Source organism: Mustela putorius, unplaced genomic scaffold (assembly GCF_011764305.1).
Source record: "Mustela putorius furo isolate JIRA1106 unplaced genomic scaffold, ASM1176430v1.1 tig00000281_pilon_pilon_pilon, whole genome shotgun sequence".
Classification (NCBI taxonomy): Eukaryota; Metazoa; Chordata; class Mammalia; order Carnivora; family Mustelidae; genus Mustela; species Mustela putorius.
In genome coordinates, this window is record NW_025421343.1 from 28,579,929 (window position 1) to 28,606,146 (window position 26,218).

Genomic DNA, 26,218 nt, shown 5'->3' on the forward strand with positions numbered 1-26,218 from the left:
GTCACAGAATGTAATGGAGATCACACAGGCCTGAGGTGGGACACCTGGGTGTGTTACCACTCGGGGGCTTGGCAGCGACTTCCCTTCGCTAAGCCTCAGCTCCTGGTCTACAGGGATAAAAACTCCACTTCATCGTGTTTTTAAAACTACTACTTCAGGGGCGCCTGGGTAGCTCAGTCGGTAAGCGTCTGGCTCTTGGTCTTCACTCAGGTCATGACCTCGGGGTAGGGAGATCAAGCCCTGTGTCGGGCTCCGTGCTGTGTGTGGAGCCGGCCAGGGATTCTGTCTCTCCCTCTCTCCCCCGGCATACAACCCCTGCTTGTGGGTGCATGTGCTCGCTCGTTCTCTCCCTCACCAAGTAAATAAATAAATAAATAACCAAAAAACCCCCTACTACTCAGTGACGCCTGCTGCCGGGCACTGTGCAGGGCACCTTGTGTATTTAAATGCTCACCAAAACCTTATGAGGGGTCACTGCTTGATGGACTCACTCAGAAGAAGACTGAGGCATAGGGAGGTTAAGTAACTTGTAGCCAGTGCAGAGATTTGAACGTAGGCCTGCTAGCTGTCCTCGTCACCATGCCACAACTGTCACCATGCCACTACCTCTCCACGCCAGCACTGTTCCAAGCACTAGGATATCCAAAAGCCTCCAGCTGCTGCTAAGTCCCATCTGTGTGCCCTATGCCCTGAGAACCCATGTGTCCCCACTCAAGTTACCAACCCAAGAAGCAGTTTCTATGGAACTCTAGAACCTAGCTGTTGCAGCCACCTGCCCAGAGGGGAGAGACAGGTTGCTGCTCCTGGGCAGTTAGAGGAAGACAGGGAAATGGCTGACTGAGCCGCCACTGGGGGATCCTGACAGGGACTCCTACTTTCTGCCTGGATGCGGCCAGCAGAGCGGTGATTTCAGTGAGGCCCTGGGCGGGGGAGGGACAAACCGTGCACACCTATTTCTAAATAGCTAGTGACCGTGACTCTTACAGTCTCGCCCACGTGGCAGAGGGCAGACTCAGGCAGAGAGAACGAATGGGCTGTCTTCTCTGTGTGTTCCATTTCCCAAGCTCTATGGACTCGAGGGCCAAGAGAAACACAGGCATAGCGTGGGGGTGGGGCCTGTTTCCTGGGAGAACACTGTCTGTCCCCGAGGGAGCGACAATTTGAGGATTTCCAGGTGCAGAGGCATGGGGGCACATCCTCTGTCCCTCCCACACTTTTGTCTCATCTCCCCATGTCATGGCTCCAGCCTTGATGAGACCAGCATCTCCTCCCCTCAGTCCCCAGGACACGAACACCCAGAAGGATGAGGGGAGCAAAGCTCAAGGCCCAGGGACCTTTCCAGAATGTCAGCTGCCCTGGGACAGGGACAGCGAACATGCTATCTGCGTTGAGAATCACAGGTTCTGTATTTAGAGCTGAGAGTGAATACATTTAGAGCTAATACATTCCCGAATCAGTTGTCTGTAAGGAAGCCGGCTCCCAGCCAAGCGGAGAAGGAAGATGGCCAAAAGGTACAAAATGCCAAACCTGCACCTGGCTTCTGGGTTCAAACTCGAGTCTTTAGAAGAGAAAAATGCAAGCAGTATAAAAAGTATGACAACGGTAGAATCAGAAATTCCTTTTTATCTCATTTCATGGGCAACACAGATACACTGTAAGGCATGAAATTTTTATTTCATGTCAATTTCACTGGGATTTCACATGCAGATTAATTTGTTCATCCACATAAACATAGAGTGCTCCTAGGTCTTGCCTCAACAGCTGTCCTCATTTAGGATTACAGAAATCCTGCATCTCATAAATGATACTAAGAATAACAGTGAGATCTGTTACTCCATTGTGCTGCTACATTTTAATTGCTGAACGCATTATTAAATTCCTTTATGCTGGGAAGAGGGTTCGTGGGCCAGGGCTGGGGAATGAGCTTCCCTGAAGCCTGGTCGGGTACTGTGGTGGGCAGCAGATGCCTCTGACTCCCAAGTCCTTGTGGTGTCCCCTCCCCTGGAGCATGGGCTGACCCCGGTGAGTGGCTTCTCAGGAACAGAACACAGCTAAAGTGTTGGGATGCCAAGTCTGTGATCAGGTTAGGAAAGATCGGGACATCCATCCCTGCGGCTTGTGCATGCTGGTGAAGCAAGCTGCCACGCGGGGCTGTCCCACATGGCTAGGAATGAGTGAGCATGGCCTTGGGTCAATAGCTCGTGAGGACTGGAATCCTGCCCAGAACCACACAAGGGAGATGGGATGAGAGTCCAGCCTGGTTTTGCCCTCAGATGCCAGCAGCTCCAGCTGACCCCTGGATTCCCGCCTGGGAGAGCCTGCAGTCAAGGACACACCTGAGCCACGCCTGAATGCCTGATCCCCAGAAACTGAGATAATAAATGTCCTATTAAGCTACTAAATGGTGGGTAATTTGTTATGCAACAAGAGACAATGAATATAGGTACCTGAAGAAACAAGGTCAGCAGCATTTCTCACTCCCTGGGGGTCAATGATAAATCCTCTTGGGCAGTTGGTAGCTGACCCCACAAGGTCCTTCCAGAGCCCCTTACAGGACCCTCTGGTGGCCTCCATCCCCCAAGATGATGCTAGATATGGATGCCTGAGGGCCCTACACACACAGAAAAGTTCTCCAGTAGTACCTTTTGGGCTTGTCCCAATCTTTATAGATTCAACTCCCTTAATATGAACCATACAATACATAAGAAGTTGTCTCTTTGCTCACTTCTCCCAGGGATGGGAGTTGCTGCTGTCAGTCCAGCTCAGGACCTGCCGTTCATTTCTTCCTCCTCAGGGTATCCCCCTGGATTTCTCAGCCACCGACTCCCTGTGGCATCACATTTCTAAGACAATCTACATGTTGACCCTGCGAGAGCACTTCCACCAACAGATTAACGGCTGCCCATAGATCAGAACAGTGTTTCCAGAAAATAGCTCTACAAGCCCATTTTCCTGGCAAATGTAAGAAGTCCCCCAGGCATCTCTGCTGACAGACTGGGATGCTCACTGGGGAAAGAGGGCACCATTATATAAAAGGCCATAATATTGTACACCTGGGTAGCTCTTTGTTTTGGGTCAGGTCATGATCTTGTGGTCGTGGGATCGAGCCCTGCATCAGGCTCTGCACTCAGCATGGAGCCAGCTTTGGTTTCTCCTTTCCTCTCCCTCCTGCTCCTTCTCTCTCTCTTACTCTTTCAAGAAAAAAAAAAAAAAAAGAGGCCATGATATCTGGATTCCCCTAAAGGCCCAGCCTCCACTTCTACTTTGTTTTGCAGCCCTTGGCAGCTGGAAGACCTTTCTCTCCTGGACTCCAGACGAACCCCTGAGTTGCTGCAACACTAGGAAGTACCACAGAGAGCATCTGGCTGGGCGACCCCTGGTGGACAGTGTTTCCAAGAGAAGCCTATGCCTGCTCTCTGAACACAGTTGGCACAAGTCAAGTCAGTTGGGCAAATGAGAAATACTGGAAAACTGCTAGATCACCTTTCCGGTGATCGCCAATACACATGAACGTGTTACAGGTTCTGAGACCTGCTAGCCTACTGTTTACCCAGCTTTGATCTCAAAACCTGCCCCCGCCCACCCGTGCATTTTTTCTTTTCTTCTAGCACACAACGCCTTACACATAGCGGGAATGTGCATGTTTCCCGGATATACAGGGAGGACTGTGTGGGACACAGGTTTAGAACACATTGCTTCCGGCTCCCTCTATATTCACTGATGAGGAAATTGAGGCCCGTAACAGTGAACTGACCTGCCCAAGGCCACCCTGCTAGTTATGGTCCAGCAAGGATCTTCTGGGCCTTACCACTGAACCTGCTCTTTCCTTCAAGGAACCAAGCTTGGGGCCCCTGTCAGAGGACTCAGAGAGGCCCCACGCTTCAGTCCACATAGGGTTTCCGCTCACTTCTGCCTTCCAGTGCCCTCTCACCCCCTCTCCCTACCAAATCCTACTACCAACATCCCTACCACTCCTCCATGTCGCTAAACTAATGGAAACTTCTCAGTCTTTGCTTTACTTGTTACCTCTGTAAAATGTGACATGGAGGGTCACACATTTTATTAAATACTTGGTTCTTTGCCCTTGGCTTTGGTGAAATCACCTTAGTGTGGCTATCCTCTCCTTAGGCTGTCTCTTCTGGGTTTTCCTCTTCTTTCCCTCATCTGAAATTCTAGTGTCCCCTGCAAATTCTAGTAAACCATCTTCTTCTCAGTCTTCCTTCTATTTGGACTACTCAACTTTTCCCCAAGGCTTCAATTTCCTATCTATTTGCTAATGTCCCCAACCTTATTCCTAATTCTAAAGAGCACCTTCCCTTGGAGGTCCCCATGAGGTGACCTCTTCACCTACACTCTGCCTTCAGCACCTTGGCCAAGTCTGCTGTGCCTTGTTCCCCAACCCACCATCTATCATGTGCCCAAATCCAAGAGATATTCTCAAATCCTGCCTCTCCCCAGGCCCCTAACCTAACTAAAGGCCTAGGCCTGTCAATCCCTCTTACCTATCTCATGACCTGGCTGTTTCTTCACATTCCCATCATGTCTTGTCTGCATTACTGCAGCAACTTCTCAGCCAGCTTTATCCCCTTACAATCTATCCAGGATGCTGCAGCTAAAATGATCTTTCCAAACTGCAAATTTTTAACATGTTTCAACGCTACCTAACTGCTTGCAAAATGAAGCTGAAACCCTTAATCACAGCTTCCTATCCTAGTGACCCAGCACCACTTCTGACTCCTCCCCTGCATGCTCCAAGTTTCGGCCAGGTTCTGCCTGACCCACTCTTCTTTCTATGGACCTCTACAGGCATGGCCTCCCTCCCCGTGTCTGAAATGCACTCTCCTCTCTTTCAAGGTCAGGCAATTTTCTGTTCTTCTAATCTTGGCTTGGAAGTTACTTTCCCTGGAAAGCATTTCTTGATCTCCCCAGGCTTTTCCAAGGTGCTCTCCGAGGACATCCTCGTAATCGATTACCAAACATTGTGAACTTACTTATCTTCCCCTCTACTATTGGCTGCACCAAAGGCAAGGACTCATTTGTAGTTGGGATCTCAGAACCTAACACATAAGACATACAACACAGGTCTGAAGAATGAGTGGATGCATCTGTGAGGGAGGAAGCAGGTGGGTGCCCACTGAGAAGAAGTTGGAGGGGACAGCGTTCCTTGACAAGTTATGAGTTACACCAGCTCGAGGGAACTCCTGAGTTCTAAGCTGAGCAAGGTCTCAAGGTCAATCATACGGAGAAGAGAGACCAAACAAGTCACTAAGACCGAAGTTGGAATATGGAGCCTCGGTGGCACAAACAGGGAGCCTTGCATGAAGGGTGTCCTGGGAGACACTGGGGACAGTCATCTGATGCCTGTGGAGAGCTCTGACATGCTGGAATTGGAAATATCCACCTGTATTTAAAGAGCCGAGATGTTCTCCTTGTTTACCAAAGTCCCAGGGATGAAGAACACTGTTCATGGAGGTGAAAACACTGTTCATCCAGATGTCCATCGAACAGTGTTCAAGGATGATGAACACTTGCTCTCTCAAGTGAGGGGAGACAGACTGAATCCTACCTGGACGGGGTTGCCAGACATGGTTTGGACACCCTCTTCGTCCAGACCCACACTGTCCAATGCAGTAGCTACTGGGCATTGGAGTGTGAAATATGTGCAAGATGGCAAAGACTTTGTATGAAAAAGAATGCAAAATAGCTCATCATACTCACTGTATGTCAAAATGGTCATATTTGGGTGTACTGAGTTAAAAGGTATTATTAAAATTAATTTCACTTGTTTCTTTTGCTTTTTAAAACATGACTACTAGAAGATTTCACATTGCCTACGTGGCTTACGTCTATTTCTAACGCACATCGTTGTCCTAGATATTCCTCAAGCTTAGCTTGTATACAATCCGATTTCAGATTTCACCCTTAGTGCCAGACAATGGTTTCTAGATGCTGGGTTCTTTTGTACGAGTAAAATAAAACCTTAAAAAATTTATAAAGACCATTATTAGGTTTGCAACATTTTGTGGGAGAGAACATATTTTAAAAATCCCATCATCTAATATCATCCTTTCATAAAAGGCTGTTTAAACACTAGAAAAGGCTGCAATTTCAGAACCATTAAAAACCCTTTAAATTGTAGAATTAAGCTTTAAGAGCATCTCACTCACGGTATCCCCTCTTGCCCCAACACCAAGGATCAGATTTGTACTAATTCACACGTGAAAGTACAGCTCAGAGGTCTGCCCACTAAATTATGACGTGCCTGGGTTCGACACCCCCTCCCCCGCCACCCCATGTGCCATGCACACTGAACACGGAAGACAGGAAGCCTCTACTCTTTGCTCCAGAACCAACAGCCCCAAGTCTGTTCTTGGGGCTGTTGAGCCTCACAGCTCGCGATGGTTTTTATGATCTCAGGTCCCCACTTATCTCCTCACGTACTTTTGCTGCCTGTGCAACTGGCTCAGAACTTGCATCCGACTAGGCGATGCGGATACGTCAGGCTAAACTTAGGCCTTCTGGAAACCACCACTTCTCCCCACTAGAGAGGACCCCCTTGTTGGCCCAGACAACTGATTTTGCTCCGTTACGTGGACTAGCTCCTTTGAAACGAGTGGGAGCCCGGAGTTTGGGGGAAGCCACAGGGAAGCGGCAGGACCGTCCCTCCAGGAAGCGTGACGGCTCTCGGGACACAGCCAAGAGGCTTCTCTCGGGACACTGCCAGAACCTGCGTTCGCCGGTACCAAGAACCACCCAGATGGCAGCCGCGTGCGCCTGTGCTCGTATGCTTAATGTGTGCGTGCACACACGTGGTGGGGGGATGTTCTCAAAAGACAAAGGCAGAGTGTAGCTGGGACCAGGAAGTGTGGAGCTGGGCCAAGGCCTAATTTTGCAATGTTTCTGAAAAAGATTTCCTCAGTGTCTGGGACAAGGGTTCCTTCAAGTCTTATTTTAGCCCTGCTGGAATCAGGTTACACAATAGTAATAACACACAACACCTACTGACCCCTGGTTCTGCCTCAGGTCTTCTCCCAAGAGCTTGAGATCTGCACAGTGACTCTCCGAAGTCCTCCTCTCTCATCGCAGAGGGGACTGTGAGGGCAGGTCAGTGAGCGGCGGAGCCTCGAGATAAAACCACATGGGCCGGCTCCCAACTCTGTGCTCTCACATGCTCGTCTTGGGGACCCCTGGATGGTCATGTGAGTCAGTGGCTCCCGGCCTTTCTCTCACCTTTCTCCCTGCCTTTGGTCTTGAAGGACACATGCTAGAATGTTCTGGAAAGATGGAAAAAACACAAGTCTGGGCTGTCCCTCACCTGCTAAAGAATAGCAGTTCCCTTTGATGCTCCCTGAGCAATTCCCTGATATTTCTCAGACTCTCCAGCTCAAGGATCAGAGAATAGTCAGTCCTTCCTTTTACCTTTTGCCTTCAATCCTCAGACTGAAGCAGCTGGGATAAAACCTGTAGCCCTAGTGAATCCAGGGTTGCAGCCACTGAGCTCAGGGACCATCTGCTTGAGGGCCAAGTGTTCCCCACTTCTTCTGCGGACTCACAACAGCGTGCCCTTCTGGAAGGTCCGAAGGGGGAGGTAAAAAGCAAAGGCTTCTCACAGCTTCCCAAGCTCTCCTCCTAGCCAATTCATCCATCTATCCATCCTGAGTCGGTCCTGCCCCACATTCTGCCTCCTTTATTCTCACTTCTGCCCGCCCAAGCTGGGTCTGCACCCTTGCAAAGCCCCCTGACTGTTCTTGCCTGCAGAGCCACCCCAACATCTCCTCCCTCCCTGCTCTCCCTAGCCTCACTTGGGTCCTTGAAGCCAAGCCCTGACTGCATCCCAAGGCCCCCCAATCACACTAACCCCCAGCCCTGCCCCATAACTCCCCTGCCTGAGCCTTCCAGTCCTGCTAACCTGGTCCATTCATTTCTCCCTTGAGCACGACCTCCACACGCCTCCCCATCCCCCACACCCCATCTTCTTGTCCAGGGCTGCCTAAATGCCAGCCTTATGCCCACCCACGTCAGCGTCCCCTACCACATTTCTCATGGGAGTTACTCCCCTGTCTGCAAAGCTGTGCTGTCTTCTCTATGGGCAGGGCCCACTTTCCTAATTCTTTACATTTCTTAAGGGCAATTTAGTCAACCGACTGGAGTCGATGTCCTCATCTCTCAACCAGAATCACAGCAAGGTTGCTGGGCTGGGAGAACACATACAAGGTGCCTGCCACGTGCCAGGGGAATACTTTGATCAATAAACATTGGCTGATTATGGTCCCGGATTTATGGGCTAACACGGAGAATCCTTTGTTGAGTGAAGGTGGGTTTAAATTTCCCAGGATTTGATTTTCTCCCTCTGTTTCGAGGATTCTTTCCCCATACCTGTGCTCCCAAAGCCTCATGTTTTCAGGAGACAGTTTGACAGGGAAGCCAGCGAGGTACGCTTTGGGTCCGCAGTCCCTCAACCTGTACCGATGAGAGACTATGTGTCAGGCACGCTGCCGGCACACCTTCACCCGGTCACTCTGGGTCATGGGGCGGGGGGGGGGGTGGGGAAGATGGATGTGTGCCCCTGGGGTAACGAGTGCTCACAGTGAGCATGGGAGTGAGGGGGAGCCACTGAACTCAGGGGGAGGGGGTGAGATGTCTTCTTGGAAAAGACCCTCTTCACCCCACCCCAGGTTCCTGAAAGATGCAGGAGTGCCCTGCGCAGACAGAGCAGCGCAGATGAAAAGCCATGATGCTTTGAGCACCGTCAGGGAGCCACAGCCCCTGACTAGCTGGGGTGGACCGGCCTTCCGGGAGAAGCGAGCCAACGACATTAGAAGGATTTTAGATGGGAAGCCAAGTGTCTGCATTTAGAAAGATCTCCATGGAGGAAACGCAGAGGACAGACTGGTCCGGGGCCAGATGCATGGTGGAGGGCGGTGGGGGCTGCCGCAGAAGTCACCCTGGTGAGAGGGGACAGTCGCTGAGGACCAAGCAAGGCCAAGGTCCAAGGGCTATGTAGGAGGCACACTCAAGGGAATGAGGGTGGGCCAAGTCAGACTCCAAAGGTGTGGGCTTGGGTCCAAGGTCAACAGTGGGACCTGTCCTGAGGTGGAACGGGTGAGAGCAAAGTGGATGCCTGCTGTCTCCAGAGGTGGTACAGGCAGGCTCAGTGAGGCTTGGGGTTAGGAATAAATGATGTGTCCAGGGGTGCTGCGTGGCTCAGTAGGTGAACGCCCAACTCCTGATTTCAGCTCAGGTCATGAGCTTGGGGTCGTGGGATGGAGCCCCATATCAGGCTCCATGCTCAGCTCAGAATCTGCTAGAGATTCTCCCTCTCCCTGTGCCCCTCCCTCTGCTCTCTCTAACAAATTAGTAAAATTAAAAAAAAAAAAGATGTGTCCATATGATGCATCAAGGCAGAGCAGGGAAGGAGAGCAGAGGAAGGGCTCTGGCCGGTGTCAGGGTTATGGAGAGGGTCAGGTGGCGGCAGGAGGTGAGAGCTGTCCAGACACCCCTGCTTCAGTCAAATATCAGGGTTCCCCTGCTGCACCAGGAACACCAAGGACAACCACAGGGACATTAGCTGACCGTGCCCTTGCTGGCCCAGACCAAACCCTGCTGCTACGTGACTCCACAGGGCCCCCTTCTTCTGTCACATTGTGCCTTACTTCAGCTGCTTTTCCAGCCGCCCCCAGGCCCACCGCTCGCGTCACTCCATCCCACTGTCTGTCACCCTGGCCAGCACCGGCTTTCCACAGCCACCCGCCCCCCAGCTGTCACCTCCTCTGCTCTTTTCATCTGCTGTCAGACACAGTTCTGCTTCCTGGCCCCCGGCCCTGAAATCACTCCCTCTGCTGGCCTTGGCTTCTCTCCCCACTATTTTAAAAGTACACATTTCACCAGACGCGGCATCGCGCTTGCCTCATTGCTTATTTTGCGCTTGGGTTTTTTTAAGTTAAGTTTGACATTCAGGCAAGTGAAGTGTTTCGGCACCAGGAGCCAAGGCTGAGAGGCAGGAAGCGCCGAGCAGAACTTCTCTGCCCGCACCTCCCCGCCCCCGCACCCCCCTGTTCCTGGAGCACACCCCAGCTCAGAGGTGGGGGACTGGGCACAGAGCCAGGGCCTCTCCAAACTCATTCACGTAGCTCCTTGCTCCTTCAGGGCCGGCCCCCGCTCTGCCCTGCCTCCCAGGCTTGCTCCCGAGCCTCGGTAAGATCCCCGGGTCTGGGTGCTCCCAGGGATCCTGGAACTCGGGCCACCGGACACTCAGCACGGCAGCTAACAGACAGAGCTGACCCGGGGCTAAAGACTCTGCTTGGCTTCCGGCATGGATTATTTCTCTCCCCCTGAGGGCAACCCTGGCTTTTACTATTATTTCCATTTCAAGATGAGGCACTGGGGCTCGGGGAGTTTGAGTAACTCGCCCAAGGAGCAGCTGATACATGATAGGCAACCCAATCTCAAAGCCCACAGGGCTAGGATGCCTCGCCCTGCCACTCCTTAACCAGCTATGGTGCCAGGGCTCCTTTAGCGCTGCTAAGAAAGGGATGTGGAGGGGGGGCATTTGGGTGGCTCAGTCATTAAGTGTCTGCCTTTGGCTCAGGTCATGATCCCAGGGTCCTGAGATCGAGCCCCGCATCCAGTGGGAAGCCAGATTTTCCCCTCTTCTGCTCCCCCACTTGCATTCCCTCACTTGTCTTTGTCTCTGTCTCTGTCTCTGTCAAATAGATAAATAAATAAATCCTTTTTTTTTTTTTTTTCTTTTTAAAGGGACATGAGAAGGCTCTGTGCAGTCTTCTGGAGCTACAAGGTGTGGTTACTCTTACTCAGAGCATGGCCAAGGTTCAGATTTTTTTTTTCCCCCAAGGTTCAGATTTTACTGAGGACTTGTACCAGGTGCCTGAGCCCCTCAGGAGGACCCGGGGCCCATCCTGCCAGCCCCGTCTCTTTCTGGCATTAGAGGTGCAGAGAAGGGGCACGTCACCCCAGCCGATGGTTCTTCAAAGAGCTGGGGGGTAACGGGAACCCAACATGACAACATTCTGTGGTATAAAGGGAGAAAGTTCACATGTTCTGACACCTTATTCCACGCTGAAAACCGTGGGCAGGTCCCCAGTTTTCAGTCAAGCTGCCATCCTTGGGACGCGCCCGCTCCAGGAGCAAATAGCTCTGTTGTTGGAAGATGGTATCAAAGCAGCTTACGCTGGCATCTCAAGCTGGGTGGGGGGTCTGGGGACCTCCACCCAGGGGAAGGCATAAGGGCGCAAAGAAATGGGCAAGGCGGCCATAAAGGACAGCTCTTGTAGTCCTGCAGGCCCTTGAGTCTCCTTAGGAAGAGAAGTGTGTGAGGGGAAGGATTCATCCAGGGCCATGGTGGCAGAGGGGGGGGGTTGTGTGTGCTGCTGAGCTGGAGGGAGTTGTGCTTCTGGAAATAGCCTCCAATCAGATTCAGTCCCTCAGCCAGTTCTTGCACATTCTTATCAGCACCAGTATTTTCAACCAGCAGACAAGGCTGGAAGTGACCTTAATAAGCATCTCTGAGCTACGTCTCTCTTCTTACCTGTGAGGAAACAGACACACTGAGGGCTGAAGTGTTGGGCACTATCTTAGACAGGACCCACGGCTTCTCACGCTCTGTCTAGTGGCTTCCCTCCCGTTTATCGTGCACCGCCATGATGTGGGAGAAAATGACATAAACACTCTGTAGAGAAATTATTGAGGACAGACTAAGAGTCAGGCGTTGTGCTTCGTTCTTGGGCAAAGGGCCTAGAGAGGTGAAGAGAAGCAGGTGTGAAATGCTTGACTGGCGACTGGCGTGGCCCACGAACTTCTGAAAGGTGCCCTGCCTCAGTGATCAGGGAAAGGTGAACCCCAACCACAGGAAGATACCACGACTCAGCCTCTCAAAGGCTCCAGTGAAACAGACAATAGCCAGTGACTGACTGCAAAGATGTGGAGCCATGGAACTCTCAGACACGTACACGGTGGGTGGGGTCGACATGCGTGTTCACCAAAAGACAAGTATAAGATTAATCAAAGGAACATGGTTCATCAGAGCCCCACACTGGAAAAACCCCAAACGAGGATTAACAGTGGAACAGATACATAAATTGCAACAGACTCACACCAAGGAATACTATACAGCAGTGAAAATAAATACACCATATCTCGGAAAACATGGCTGGTTTCACACACTTAATTTTGAGGGAAGCCAGACACACAAGAGCACATACTGTGTAAGTCTTTTTATTTAAAGTTCAAAAATAAGCAATGCCAGACTCTGGCATTTGAAGTTGGGACAGTCTTACCTACAGTGGGGAGTAAGGGCTGGGACAACAGGATGCTTCTGGCAAACTAACAGTCACCCTTCCCTTGATGGAGGTGCTTGATGTGGGAATGCGGGAGTGTTCTCTCTGGAAATTTCTTCAAGAGGCATATGTATGAAGTGTCAACCTTTCTGTACATATGTGGGACTCTGATTCTAAGTAAGACGAGGAGAGGTTCTGGATCTTGAGGAATATTTTGGTCTTGCAGACATATTTCAAAAGTCACGGAAGTGAAAGGCTTCAATATAGCCCACGATTAGAGGCAAGAACCACAGCCACACTCTGTATTGCTTTCTCTTCCCCTGAGCACTCCAGCTGTCTAGCACTAAAGAGAACATTCCAGGATGCACAGTGGAAGTCCAGGGTCTCCTCTTCAGCCTTCTGCTTTCTTAAAAATGTATATTCCAAAGGCAATGAATGCGGGAAAAAAGGATAACTTAGAGGATAAAGCCATGATGGCACCTTCTCCTTGGTGTTACTGGCCCCCAAGTCCACGGGTCAGGGCTTGTTTTCAAGGCTAGTGAAGGGAACATTCTTCCCAGGGGAGTGGCCCTCTGGTGAGAAGGGATGGGTGGCCTGCGGAGGGCAGTGAGGAGCTCCCAGTCACCCAGCTGGCAGATTTGCCTCCTTGAGGAAGCCCCATGAGAGCAAGTGGACTGCTTATTGACGGATATGTCCCGGTGTGAAAATGAGTAAAGGAAACCTCAGGCTGTCTTTGCCTGCAGCCAATGAGAAGCTGCCACCACTTCAAACTCTTTTTCCTCCAATGAACGTTTGTTCCGAACGACCCCTCCGACTTCCTTCTTTCTTCCACTGGAGAACGCTCTCCCCTTCGTTCTCCAGACTTGCCTGTCTATAGATTATAGACCCCAAACTGTGATATCTCTGCTCTTCCTGAGCAAACTCATTTGCTGCTTGACGCCTTTGTTGTTCGATTTTTAAGGTTAACACCTACTAACCTAAGACTCAATAATTGGCAGGATAAATTCTGCAAGGGAAATATTTAATTCCAAACCAGTTTCCCAATTCTGGGCACTGACCCACTTCTCTGTATCTTTCCACATTCCTTTCCATCATCTCCTTCCTCAGGCAACATGTAATAAAGGAGGCAAACCCAATGGGGAGAGAGGAAAATGTGCCTCCACAGCTAAAACCATTTAGTGCCTTTCAAGGCACACAGGTTCTTCTTGGTCTTGGCGACAGAACACAAGAAACTACTGACTCCGTCAGCTGCCTGAAATATGTTATATCCATGCCCCAAGCAAAGCTCAAATCGAAGTATCAAACTATCTCAACTGGGAAACAGAACCCCCACACATCATCTTTTCTCCTTGCCCTACAAGCACCAGTAAAACATGTGCATGCTCAGTGAACTTGGACATAATCCAGGCTTTTTAATCGGGACAGAATATATATATATACATATATATATATATATATATGTATATATATATATTTATCTACATACAGACCTAGAACCAGAAAACTTGGGTTTTGAGTTTCAGCCAAACACTGACTAGCTGTGTGATCCTGGACATGTCCCCTAACCCCCCTGAGCCTAGATCTCTTTACCTAGGATGTGCTCCATCTGCTAGTCTTGTTTTTCTGCCCAAGTCTTCGTATCCAGTATGGTACTCAGCCCCAAATCCAACAGTCAGACTGGACAGACTCCTTTTCCCGGACCTCACCATCTACTATTCCCTCCAGACCAGTTCTCACTTCTCTCCCACCTACAATGGGGAACAAATTCCCCACTGTAGCACCCAGCACCCCCAACCTGAGGATGTCAATGCCTTAGAGCCAAGATCCTAAGTCACACTCTACCCCACTGGGATGGTTTTGGGGGTGCAGAGGGCATCACTGTTCTGTTCGGACCTACCGTAGTATTCCCCACGGCCTCCTGTCCATCTCGGCAGGAGCTCCACTGACCCAGGACTGGCCAGGGATGCGTTGTTTAGGAGATCTCCTGGGGTTACTGAGATGATGAGGCTATGACACGATGAGAGTCCAAGCATTCCAGTGTTGACTGAACTGACTCTAAATTCCTTACCTTGAATTCAAGACTTGGCTACAACCCAACCCCAAGTTTCCCATCCAGAATTACTTTCCCCTCCATCACCCACACTCCAAGGAAATTGGACTGACTCCTGCAAAACAGTGTGGCTCTTCCACCTCCTTGTCTTTGCGTATGCTGTTCCCTCAATCTGGGATGCCTGCCACCAGTTAAAATCCTACCTGTCGCCCCCAATTCCAGCTCCAATGCCATTTCCTTCCAAAAGCCTCTGCCTCCTGTCCAAGTGCAAATGCCTTCTTCCTTCTCCTGGGTAAACCAGCTTAATGCTGTTTCAACTTTTTTTTTTTTTTTTTTACAGGAAAGTTCCCAACTCATATGGTTTGCTTCATGTCCAAGACAGAAATAGTGACACCAAAACCAGGACAGGGCAGGAGATGGGCACTTGGGAATTGAGGACAGGAAGTCCATGCATTAGTTCCAGATTCAACGACAGGCCTCAGAGCAATTCACAGTTGAGCACCAGGAATCAGTGCCATGTGCATTTTCTCCATAGACCATGAGCTCCCTGGGAGGGGGACCAATTCCTAGCATTGAGCTTGGCATGTGGTTATTGCTCAATAAACCTGTCCAGTGGATGAATGAGTGGAAGAACAGGAAAATGAATGAATGCACACAACACACAATGTCAACGCTGGTGGGAATGAGCTCAAACAAGGGGTGAGAAGACATTAGTGAAGGAAGCTCGTTCAGATGAATTCTCATCCACAATTTTCTTGACCAGTCCCCTTTCAAAGGCTGAGATGCTGCCTCTTTGGGAAATCTGCCTGAAACTCACAGAAGAGGCAGAGGTGGAGAAGCAGGGCTAGCAAACAAGGACCTAGAGGCCCAGGAGTGGAAGGAATCCTGGCCCAGAGGCACCTCCCAGCTCAGCTTCTGTGGTTTCTCCTCCCCTCCCCCCTGGTGAGAACCCGCTCCTACACCTTGCCCCAGGGACTCAGACAGCCCCCAGGGCAGCCGATGCCATTCTTCCGGAAAGCCACTTCTAGGATGTGCAGAAACTCATTCTGCTGCCCCCATCCAAGGCTCCCTGGGACTCCAGGATGCTCTAGAGGGAGGCGCACTCACAGCTCCTATCAACAGGCTCACAAACTCCTGTATTGAAAAATGGTGCACAGGAGGGACCAGAACAGAGCAGATGGGGAGAGCATGTTTGCAAAAGCTAAGTGTCTGTGATGGGTTTCCTCTCTTGTCCCTCCGCCTCGATGCGGAATCACCAACTCTGTGCTAAGCTCGTGGAATAGCCTTGACTCGGAGGGAATATGAACATTTTTTATGCTTAGCCGTTCCCAGCCGTAAAGATTTTTATCCTATTACTGCTAAGTGACGAGTACAAGGAGAGAAATGATGATGATCTTTGGCAGCCATTCCAACCGAGTAAATACGAGGAGGGAGACTGGCGATCCCAGACTGGGCCGCTGCCCCTTCATTTCCCAGGATGAAAAGGAGCAAAGGAAAAATGTCTTCCTGGTGAGACCTATCGAAGTGTGGAATTTTCCCTCCAGGCAAGCGATGGGTATCCCACTGTTTGAACCATTTAGCACCGTGCCCTGGACAGAGGCTGGGAGAGCAGGCTGAGGGGAAAAATCAGCGCCCGCCGGCCAGCAGGACGCGACCTAATGAGGCTTCCCAGCAGCAAGGTCTTCCAGCTCGTGGTTCCTGGGCGCAGTCCACCCTGCCACCTGCGCCCCCACAGTCAAAGCAACCCCATAATAAGTATTGCTAGGCAACAGCAAAAAATATACATTTGCTTTATCAAAAGACTGCCCTCCCCTCCCCGGGGGCGGGGGGTGCCTCTATCGAGTGGCTTCTTGTCTGCTAGATGTTTTCTGTGCTGCTTGGATGAGGGCAGGGCCAGCTGCTGTCACCCAAATGTGGGGACAGTGGTGAGGGCAGGACAACTGGAAAACAAGGACTGTTTGTTGGACCATCCGTGCTCGATAAACAGGAGAACTCTGCTGGGAAATCATCTCAGAATCACCCTGGCTAGATGCTGTCCCTTTGTTACACTGACACAGTGACACCACTGCCATCTCGTCATCATTCTTGCAACCCTAGTGGACCTTGGCGGGACCCCAGGAGTTAGGGCTCTCTCATCCATGTTAACAGGATTGAGGGTCTCAGGGGACAAGATGGCAAGAGGTTGTTCCAACACCAGCACAACCAAGAGATTCCCACGGAGGCAGGTGGGAGAGCCGAGCACATGGACGTGGATACTTCCAGAACGAGAAGACCGGCTGCAGCAGGATCCATGGACTTGCAAGGTGCAGTGACTGTGCCCATAAAGCTTCAAGGCCTTCTAGTCCAATGTAAAGAGAGAGCAAAGCTGGGAGAGAATGTGCAGAGGGAAGACCACTGCTGGGCCTGGTTCCCATGCCTCCCACTGGCCTGGAGCAGGGATGAGGAAACTGAGCCACAGCCAAGATGTATTGAAAGGCCGATGACAGCAGCCGTCCATCTCGAGACTGTGAAAATGTCGCCTGTTGGGTCAGGGGTGGGTGAGCAAGGGAAGTTCCGGTTGTCAACCCCCAAGGGTGAATATGAAGCGGATCCTTTGGAAACCAGAGATACTCACTAAACTAGCCTGGATGTGGACATCCCTCACTGCCCACCACCCCATAAAGCCCACCTCCTTGCCTCGGTCACTCTGCTCTCCAGGTGACTCCAGCCAAGCCCATAAAATACCCGGGGTTCCCTGACATGGAGGACCAAGAGGACAAGGTAATGGTTCTATTCCTCATAGGGAGATGAAGCCCCGGCCTCTATGAGGCTGCTTTTGCTCGGGGCCAGGCCACGATGTGCTTGGGAAGGCTTCCATAACTGCCAGTGTGCTTGGCTTTTCCATCGGCTCAGCAGCCTATCGGGCAAAAACTTCTGTGGCCCTGTCCCCTCCCCCCACCTGCTGCCTCCTCCGGCCTCGTGGCATTTCTGAATTCCTGGGTGATGCCCCCCCACGCCAGCCTCCCCGCAGCGTGTGCTCTAATGCTCAGCTAATAGCTCCATCTCAGGCGCTCGTCCACACGCGTCCTATAAATCAGAATCCAATTATGGTGGTAAGAAAATTGGAAGCAAATTTAATAAGCTCAGGCCACTCCCCCATGCTGTTTCTTTGCTCTTCTCTTCCCACTAATGAGAACTCCTTTCACGGACTCCGTTCTCCTGCCTCCTCATCGGAAGCCGCCGAGGATGGAAGGAGAGGAGGCTGGGGGGCTGCTTCTCTGTCCTCTTTCCCTCTTTGCACAGAAGACACATGGGGCAAAGTAGTCAAGTGTCTTTGCAGATTTCCTCTCCCTCTCCTTTGTTCAACAAGTGTTTCTCGGAATTCTATCACCTGCCAGGCACTGTACTGGAAGCCAGCAAAGCTGTCTCCGCTAAAGGGTGGAAGGCCTTGTTCTGTTGCCGGGGTTGTTGATGTTTCAGTCTTGAGGTAAGAAGTGGGGCTGGCTCTGCAGCAGGGGTTCGGTCTCACTGCCCCTCTGCCCCTCCGGTGACAGCTGGCCACGTCACATGGTGGGGGGTGCTCCTGGCATCTGGTGGGTGGAGCCCAGAGAGGCTGCCCAGCATCCTACAATGCACAGCACAGCCCTCGCAGTAAATGCCAGCCCCTGACTGAATCCCTGGGCGACGGGAGACAGGTCACCAGCAGCCACAGCTGGTTAGAGCAGGGACGAGCAGGCCCCAAGACGGGTCCGAGTGTGCTGGCAGCCCAGGCAGGCCGGCCCCGGGCATTACCTCAGGATGAAGTCAGGATACAGGAAAGCTGGCGTCACAGGATTAAGGGATTTAGTTGGTGGTTTTAACTTCACGGACACAATTCCCTGGGAATCGAGGGCTGGAAGAATGAGATCCTGTAGACAGAAAGTCCATCACCGGGGGTGGGGGGGCCCATCAGAGGGAAGCATCCTGGGCTTCGCTGGCAGTCTCTGGAACTCTCTTTAGCACAAGAGTGGTCTGGGCACAGACTCAGCCCCCTACCACCCGCAGCCTAGACATGACTGACGCCATTCACTAGCCTGGGGCTTTGTACACAGTCGGTGCTCAACAGCCCCGCCATGGCTGCCTGGTCCCATGTGCCTGCTCTCATTCCTATTCCCCTGTCCTCTCCTCTCTCTGCTTTTTTGGATCAGGATCCCCAGATCTGAAATTCTCCGAGTCACACAATCCGCACTCCCACAGGGCAAGGTGAGTGCCCAGAGGCACACATATGGCTGACAGACTTTTCCTCTTTGTCTTCCTCAAAGGGGCCTTAGATTCCATCTAAATCCTGTCCGTCCCTCTTGCCACCCTGCCAGCAGATCAAACTTCCCTGACAGATACAACGCACTGGGAGAGAACCCCGAACAGGACCCGGTAAACCAGAATCCTGGCGGACGGTCTCAGTTCCTCCCCCACATCCCGCACCTATGTCCAGTCCTCTTAAACCACTTTCATTTCTGCCTCTCGGATCACAGATGAGGGTGAACACAGAAATTCGTCCTGCTCAGGGTATCCCCTGGAACCTGCCTGCTCAGTGAACCCCCCACTCCATGCCTCCCTTCTACAGAGCTCGTGTCCCAATGTACCGGCTCCTTTCCTGGCTAGGAGGTAGCCCTTCGTCCTTCTAGAGGTTCTCACCATCAGGACTCAGGACAAGGGAGGGACCAGGTGCCTAAGATGGGGGACTTTTCAGCCTTCTCCATTCTACCTGTAGTCTCCGCTCAGGGAAATAAAATTACTTAATCCTTTTTAAAAGATTTTATTTATTTATTTGAGAGAAAGAGCACAAGCAGGAGGGGAGGGGCAGAGGGAGAGGGAGAAGCAGGCTCTCTGCTGAGCAGGGATCCTGACACGGGGCTCGATCACAGGACCCCAAGATCATGACCTGAGCTGAAGGCAGACACTTAACCAACTGAGCCACCCAGTTGCCCCCAGGTTACCTAAGTTTTAAAGAAAATTCTCTCAGATGCCAAGGGCCATGATAAGGGCTGCGGAATTCTGACAGCAATATTACAAGACTCTGACTTGAAGAAGCTTTCAGGCCAGCAGCCAAGAATGTTCAAGGTAGAGCCAGTGCCCCAGATCTCTGACTGTAGGGCATTTCCTGCTGCTAAGGAGACTCTCGTGGGTACCTCGAGGCTGGGGTCGGGGGGTGTTCAGTTTGCAGACTCTTGGAGTCTTCTGAAGACTTCTAAAGCCACAGATGCCTTATGGCTCAGGGCCCTATGGGGGGATCGGGGCTCTGGCTCCTTTTATGAATGATGGTGACTGACATGAGCCCCTCCATGAGATGCATGTTATGTAAGTCAAGGTCTCTGGGTTGTACAGCCTAGCTGGGGAAACTGAGTCCACCCCCCTTCACAGACTGACAACTTAAGCATCACCAGATTGACCGGCATCCTAAGTCATGAAAACTCTTACTGACCTGCTCCCAGTGACACCCCAGTATCCACAAGCAGGTCTCCCCAGACCCAAACAAAGACAGAAAGCTGAGAAGCTGCCCCCAGTCGGCCAGCCTCTCGGTTTAACCACACCTCCAAGCCCCTCCACCCCGAACACGCCTGTCTGCTCTTTGGAGCTGGTGCCAAGTGCATTTCCCATGGGAGACAGAAACACAGCCCTGGGGGCCTTCGGCACAGCTGGGCCTCCCCGTTGTAGGCAGGGAGGCCAGTGCGGAGGGGCTGGGGTAGAGATGGACCAGCTTACTCGGGCCTCATGAGGAAGCAAAGGACTGTATTGATTCTAGGAGGGACTGGTAATGAGGCAACCGACCTTCACAAAGGCTCCTTCCCCCGAGAAAAGAAGCTTTCTGCATTGTGTCAGGCCTGACCTCCCGCGGAGGAGACAGCAGAACAGAGGCTGGGAACAGGGCGCCCCATAGCAGACAGCAGGGGCATGTGAAGAAGCCCCGCATCTCGCATGACGAAACTGGGCTGTCCGAGGAAATGACCCATCCCAGCGACAGACGAAGCCACCAACCTGACTTCCCAGGGGTCCGCGGGTCTTGCCCTCCCTCCCTTTGAAAGCCGTGCCAGGCCAGGCCATGGGAATCTACCAGGGAAACCAGGCTCAGGCTCTAAGTTCTCTAGTGCTCCATGATTTCGGGGTGGACACTGGGTGAGGGGGGCAAAGTGCAGGCGAAGGGGTCTCCCCTATTCCCCCTGGAGGCGCCTGGGGGGTGGCTCACAGCAGTGAGGAGTGCAGAGAGCCTTAACTACTGACCGGCCGGCAACAGACGGTGCATGCCTGCCTCGATCCTTGGCCTGGGCATCCCCAATCCAGCCTGCAGATGGTATGTACCTGCCCCGATCCTTGGCCCGGGTCCCCGCAACCCCGAATCCAGCCTGCAGATTGCGTGTGCCTGCCCCGATTCTTGGTACAGCCCATCCCCATCCCCCGAATCCAGCCTGCCCTTGCTCTGTCATCACCACCGGGTAGGAGAGAGAGTAGCAAGTGAGAGCAGGGGGAGGTACCTCAGATGGCGGGTGTCAGGCACTGCCCGGCTGCTGGAGATCCGCTCGCTCTCCCGCTGGTTGAAAGCATACAGCTTATAGGGATCGTCGCCCACGCGCCACTTTTTGGCATTCAGATACTGCCGCTCATCAAACTGGTCCCATGGGTCTTCCCAGTCAGAGTCCAAAGTCTGCGGAGCACAAATGCGAAGTCAGTGAGAAGAGCTCCCAGCCCTCCCCCAGCCCTCTCCGTCTGTTGCTGCCCAGCTGCAGAGAACAGGTTTTCCCCGGCACAGTTTAGCCCAAGGATGGGGCCAGAGGTTAATGAAACCTCAGCAACGATGATAACACACAGGGCGACACGGTGAGGGCAGCTGCTGTTTGCTGAGCCCTGTGCACGAGGCGCTGTGCTAGAACCGTTACTCATTCCCACTGGCCGTCCCAGGATGTGGTCCCAGGACCAACACAAGAAAACAGCCTCCATGGGCTAAGTACCTCCTTCTCAGGATCCCACCCTCAGGAAGTTGGCTGGGCTGGGACTTGGGTTCTAGCACCCTGAGCCCGCAGGCCGCCTCACCAGGGTAATCTGAGAACACCTGGCTGAAAAGCGCTGGCTTGGGAGCAGGTACAGAAGGACTAGGACCGCCATCCCCCCTCTGCCACAGGACGCAGGCGATCCATCTGTAAGAACGTGCTCCCCACCGGATGGAGGCCTGCGTGTTCCCCTCTTCCTCTGACCCGACCCAGAAATCTGTGATTACTTTTTTTTAGATTATTTATTTATTTGAGAGAGAAAGAGCATGCAGAGGAAAGGGCAGAGGGAGAGTGAGAACCCCAAGCAGGGGGTCCCATAGGGGGCTCCATCCCTGAGATCAGGTTCTGAGCCAAAATCAAGAGTCGGACCCTGAACTGACCGAGCCACGCAAGTGTCCCTAAAGCTGGGATTATATTTAAGCATCAGTGCAGGAACAGTGCTTTAGAAATAGGTATGAGTAGCTTGTGTACTCATGATCTTGTTCTGTCCTCCCCAGACGCTCTGTGCTGAGCTGGGAAGACAAGTTCTCACCAAAGTTCCAGGTTTGTCTGCACAGGTGGGACAGGGGTCGAGCCAAAAGCAGAGCTCAGCCTCCTGGGCCCGCCAGTACATTTGCACAGCAGAGAAGGCAAGGCACACAGTGAGGGCACACAGTGGCTCGAGCCCAGAGCCGGGCTGCCTTGGCTTCCCGGACCACGCCAGCTCTCGGCTTCAGAGCCTCTGCACGCTGGCTGCTTCCCTTAATGGTCCCTGCCAGGGGAGGCTGGCACTCTATCTCTGGGGAGAACCCACTGACCAGGTTCTGCCCTAGACCGTGAGGGCTGGGGCCCTGGGGCTAACAATGTCCCCAAGGATGGGATGCTCACTCGTGTGTTACTGACCCCTGGTTGCGGTGCAAATGTGAAAAGCTGCCTGGACCCCCTCCCTCATCGCTGACCAGGAAGCCCTCCTGGACGTGCGGAACCTGAAGGAAAGGTTCAGGGCAGGCCCCGCAGATGTCTGGCCAGGTGCCCCCCAAACCCAGAAGGTGGCTCTGTGGGGTGGTTCATGATGTGCACATTTATCTCACGTACCACTCGATCTTATCTGGTAATTGATCTGCCTCTCTCTCTCTGTTATCTCCTTTTGAAACAACATTCTCTTGCTAATAGCACAAAATGAAGCTTCGAAAACCAGCGAGTTTTAGCCAATAATTGATTTTATGAATGTGCTTGGATACTGCTGCTACACAGGGGGTGGAGTGTGAGACCCTCCCCCTCCACACCCTACCCAGCCTGAGCTGTGCAATGTCACAGACTGATAGCTGTCACCCCTGAAATCATGGGACCCGGTAATGTCCCCCACTGGCTCGTTCCCAGTTAGATTCACTGCAAGTCTCTCAGTCAGGGGTGAGCTCCTCCAACACTCTGTGCTACGGAGGGGAGATGCAGAGATGGAAGGTCCCAGAACTCGAGTAGGTTGCAAGGTTGCAGAGAGACATGCATGAAGACTCCTTTACCGCTTCTACCAGAGGAGTGAGGGAAATGGGGAGGGCTGCCTGGAAGAAGCGTCAAATCAGTTTGTGCTTGAAGGATGAGCAGGCAATTTGCTTTGCTTAGGAGGAAGTGGGAGAGGAAATATGTGTGGAGTGAAAACCCAGATAAAGGGTGGGAAGACCTGGGGAAGGGAGAATCTGCTGAGGACAGGGCTAGCTCAGGAATGGGGCAGCCAGAATGTGGACCGCAAAGAACGCATGAGTGAAAGCGAATTCTGCAACACAGCTGGGTCTGTATGAAGCAGGTCAGGGGGAAGGGCCTCTGGCCACAGGTGCGGGACGAAGTGGAGGGAAGAGATTGCCCCAAGGAGCCCAGCTGGGAGGGGAGCTCAGGAATTGAGGCTGGTGGAAAGGGAGGGCTGAACAGGGGCGGTGCTGGGGCACTGATGGAAGAAGGTTCCACGCATCAGCTGGAGAAGCAGATGGAGGAGCAGGCCCCGGGGATGGGCTGGAGAAAAGGCAGGTAGAGACCTCTTGGCCTCGTCCCCTACTCTCTATTCACACCAGACCAGGCTCAAGGCCAGCAATCACCACCCTACAGGCAGCAAACCATTCCTGGCAGATTCTGCCTCCTTGGTGAGGGGGCCATGGGAACTCAGCTGTGATTCTGGACCCTAGAAAGCTCAGAGCCAGAGTAACAGCCTGGCTGGTGAGAAAAACTGAACAATCACTCAAAACTTCCCCGGAGGGGACCGCTTCCTCCGATGGTCACGTGCACAGAGCGGGTTCACACTTCGCTGCACCGAGATCCACTGGGGGGGAACTCCCTGGCCTGGGAGCTTGGTTTTCCTACAACAATATCTGGATGTATTAAATAATAGTGACACTGTGTTTAAAATACTAACATTACCATCTGAATAATAATTTCTGTTTTACAAGGCATCCCACACATATTGCCTCAGAATGCACACACAACCCCATCTGTACAGAGAGGGATCAGCAGGGAGAGAGGCTAGCTGGCTGGCTTGCCCAAGCTTCATGGCTAGAAAGTGAAGGGACTGCTGATTGAATCCTTCTCGAACCTCTCAATGCCTCTGTTTGCTCTATCACAGAAACCAATCGGGGGCATGTCCTCTCCGGAGAGCGAATGGAGAGGAGCGAGGTGGAGGCCAAGCCCATGGGAAGGACCAGCCCCTCTTTCCCTGCTGGTCCGCAGAGGGAAGTGGCTGTGGCCCTCCCAGGATTTCTAAAGGGCCCCAGACTCCCACAAATACTTCTAGTACTAATTTGGAGTTGGTTTCCAAGCTCTTCAATTCACGAGGCCCCATATTCAGGCTCTGAGGAGCCAGAGGGCAGCAAATGGTACCCACACTTTGGATTCCTTGCTTCCTGGCTCCTGTGATCACCCGAGGCACTGCTTAGACCCGCACGTGCACCTTCGCAAACTTTGCTGTTACAGGAAGTGATAATACGGTTCTCTCCCACCAGGAACTCCCACAAGCTCCCGCCCCAGGGCTCTGACCCCTCCTGTGGGCCCCCCCCCACCACCCACGACCCACAGGCAAAATCTTTCTTGCATCTCTGACCAGAATTTACTCAACTTAGAGTGTATGCGTTTCAACTGTAAGTATGATGTCATGTACAGAAAACCAAGATGATCTTTTCAACAGAATGGATCTGATTACGTCACCCAAAGCCTGCTTAAATAACTGGGCACCAAAAATGAACATGCAGAAGCACATTTGTTTCTTTCCTCCCACTTGTACTTACAGGAGACGCCCCGAGTCCCCTTTCCTCTGACCTTCCCTGGCCTGTTGCTCTCATTTCTCGTGCAGGCTGATTATTTGGCTCCAGCGCTATTAGAACTGATTATGGGGCTCTCTATGATTTTAATGTGTTTGTCTCCCTCTCTTCTTTCCCCCAGCTACTAGTTCTCTCATTGCCTTAGGTCTTTTCTTCCCCACCCCCTACCATTAGAATGAGAATGTCTCTATCACTTGAAGAAACTTCTATCCTTCTCTGAACAGTGCTGATCCTTAATAAAACTTCTCAAACTTACCCTACGATAAAACAACTAACACTCTAGGAGTACCTATCACATGTCATAAACTTTCACATCTAATCCTCACAATCACAGATGCCGATTTTACCATTCCCATTTTACAACTGGGGAAACCAAGGCAGAGAGTGATCAGGTGACTTGGCCAATGTCACACAGGTAGTACACGCTTGAGCCAGGGTTTGAACCCATGGAGCCTGGCTCCACTGTTGTGCTCCCAACCACGAGGTGACACTGCCTTCCCAGAGCCTTCCTGCCATTTCCTTTGGCCATCTTCAAAGACTATGTGTTTCCCATTATTTTTCTCTGCCAACTTCTTTCTCTGATTGAGATCTCCCCCCTCAGAGGATCTCTGTGTCTCCTTCACCATCCCCGCACTGGTCCACTACTCTTCATCCTGAGTGCAAGACTGGTCTCCCCCCAGGCCAGGGCAGAAAGGATGCAACTCCACAGGCAGATTCCTACAGGAAGGTTGGAAGATGCCAGGCTAACACACAGTAGGTAAGAACTGAAAACAATGATAGGGCTTATTTAAAGATGACAGAATTCATCTACCCATTCAATATTTGACACTCCAGCATAACATTCCACTGTCCAGTGGACATCCCTCCTGGGTCCAGCCAGGGACACAGAGGTCCCAAGGAACCCATTCCAAACTTCGAAGGCTTGCGACTTCTAGAAGTTTCCTTCTAATATTAAACCAGAATCTGTCTCCTGCCAGAAGCAAACGTAAATCCTACCTGGAGAAAACTATCTCCAATTTACATCCTCAGGAGTTCCACAAAGCTCACTGAAAGACAAAATCACAATAAAAAAGATCAAAGGCATCTGGCTGGCTCAATCAGTTGAGCGTCTGACTCTTGGTTTTGGCTCAGATCTGATCTCAGGGTCCTGAATTCAGGGTTGCGAGAATGAACCTGGATGGTGATAACCAAACATGTAGAAGTTATCTGCTCACACCAGTGTTATTCTAATACCCACCCAGCTGGGGATGGGCCTTATTTTTCCAAGGGCTAGTCCAGAGAGTGAAGAGGACAGCACATCTCTATGCAAATCTTGTCCAGGGTGAATGGGCTGGGAAAGGAACAATCCTGGGAATGGACTCCCTCCCGCCACAGCATGTAAGACGAATTCCAGCAAAGAAGGAAGGGACGGCCAGCCCCTCCCTTGCTCACCTGGGCTCACGGCAAAGGAAAGAGCTGGAAAATCCTTTTCCCTCATCTAGGGACAGCACATCAATTATGGATTATTAGATAAGATCTTCATTTTAATATTTCCACCATGTATTATCACCTCTTCCTCTGGCTGGAATTCTGTCTTGGGAGTTATTTAACTGATGT

At 51.9% G+C, this 26,218-nt stretch overlaps 1 protein-coding gene across 1 annotated transcript in view; it reads right to left on the reverse strand.

Annotated features, from left to right (window-relative positions):
- GALNT14 (polypeptide N-acetylgalactosaminyltransferase 14) overlaps window positions 1-26,218 on the reverse strand; it is a 209,396-nt gene that overhangs the window by 50,225 nt on the left and 132,953 nt on the right. The window contains exon 2 of the mRNA XM_004777897.3: window positions 20,832-21,001. Coding sequence (XP_004777954.1) covers window positions 20,832-21,001 — 170 coding nt within the window. The remainder of the gene's footprint in view (window positions 1-20,831; window positions 21,002-26,218) is intronic.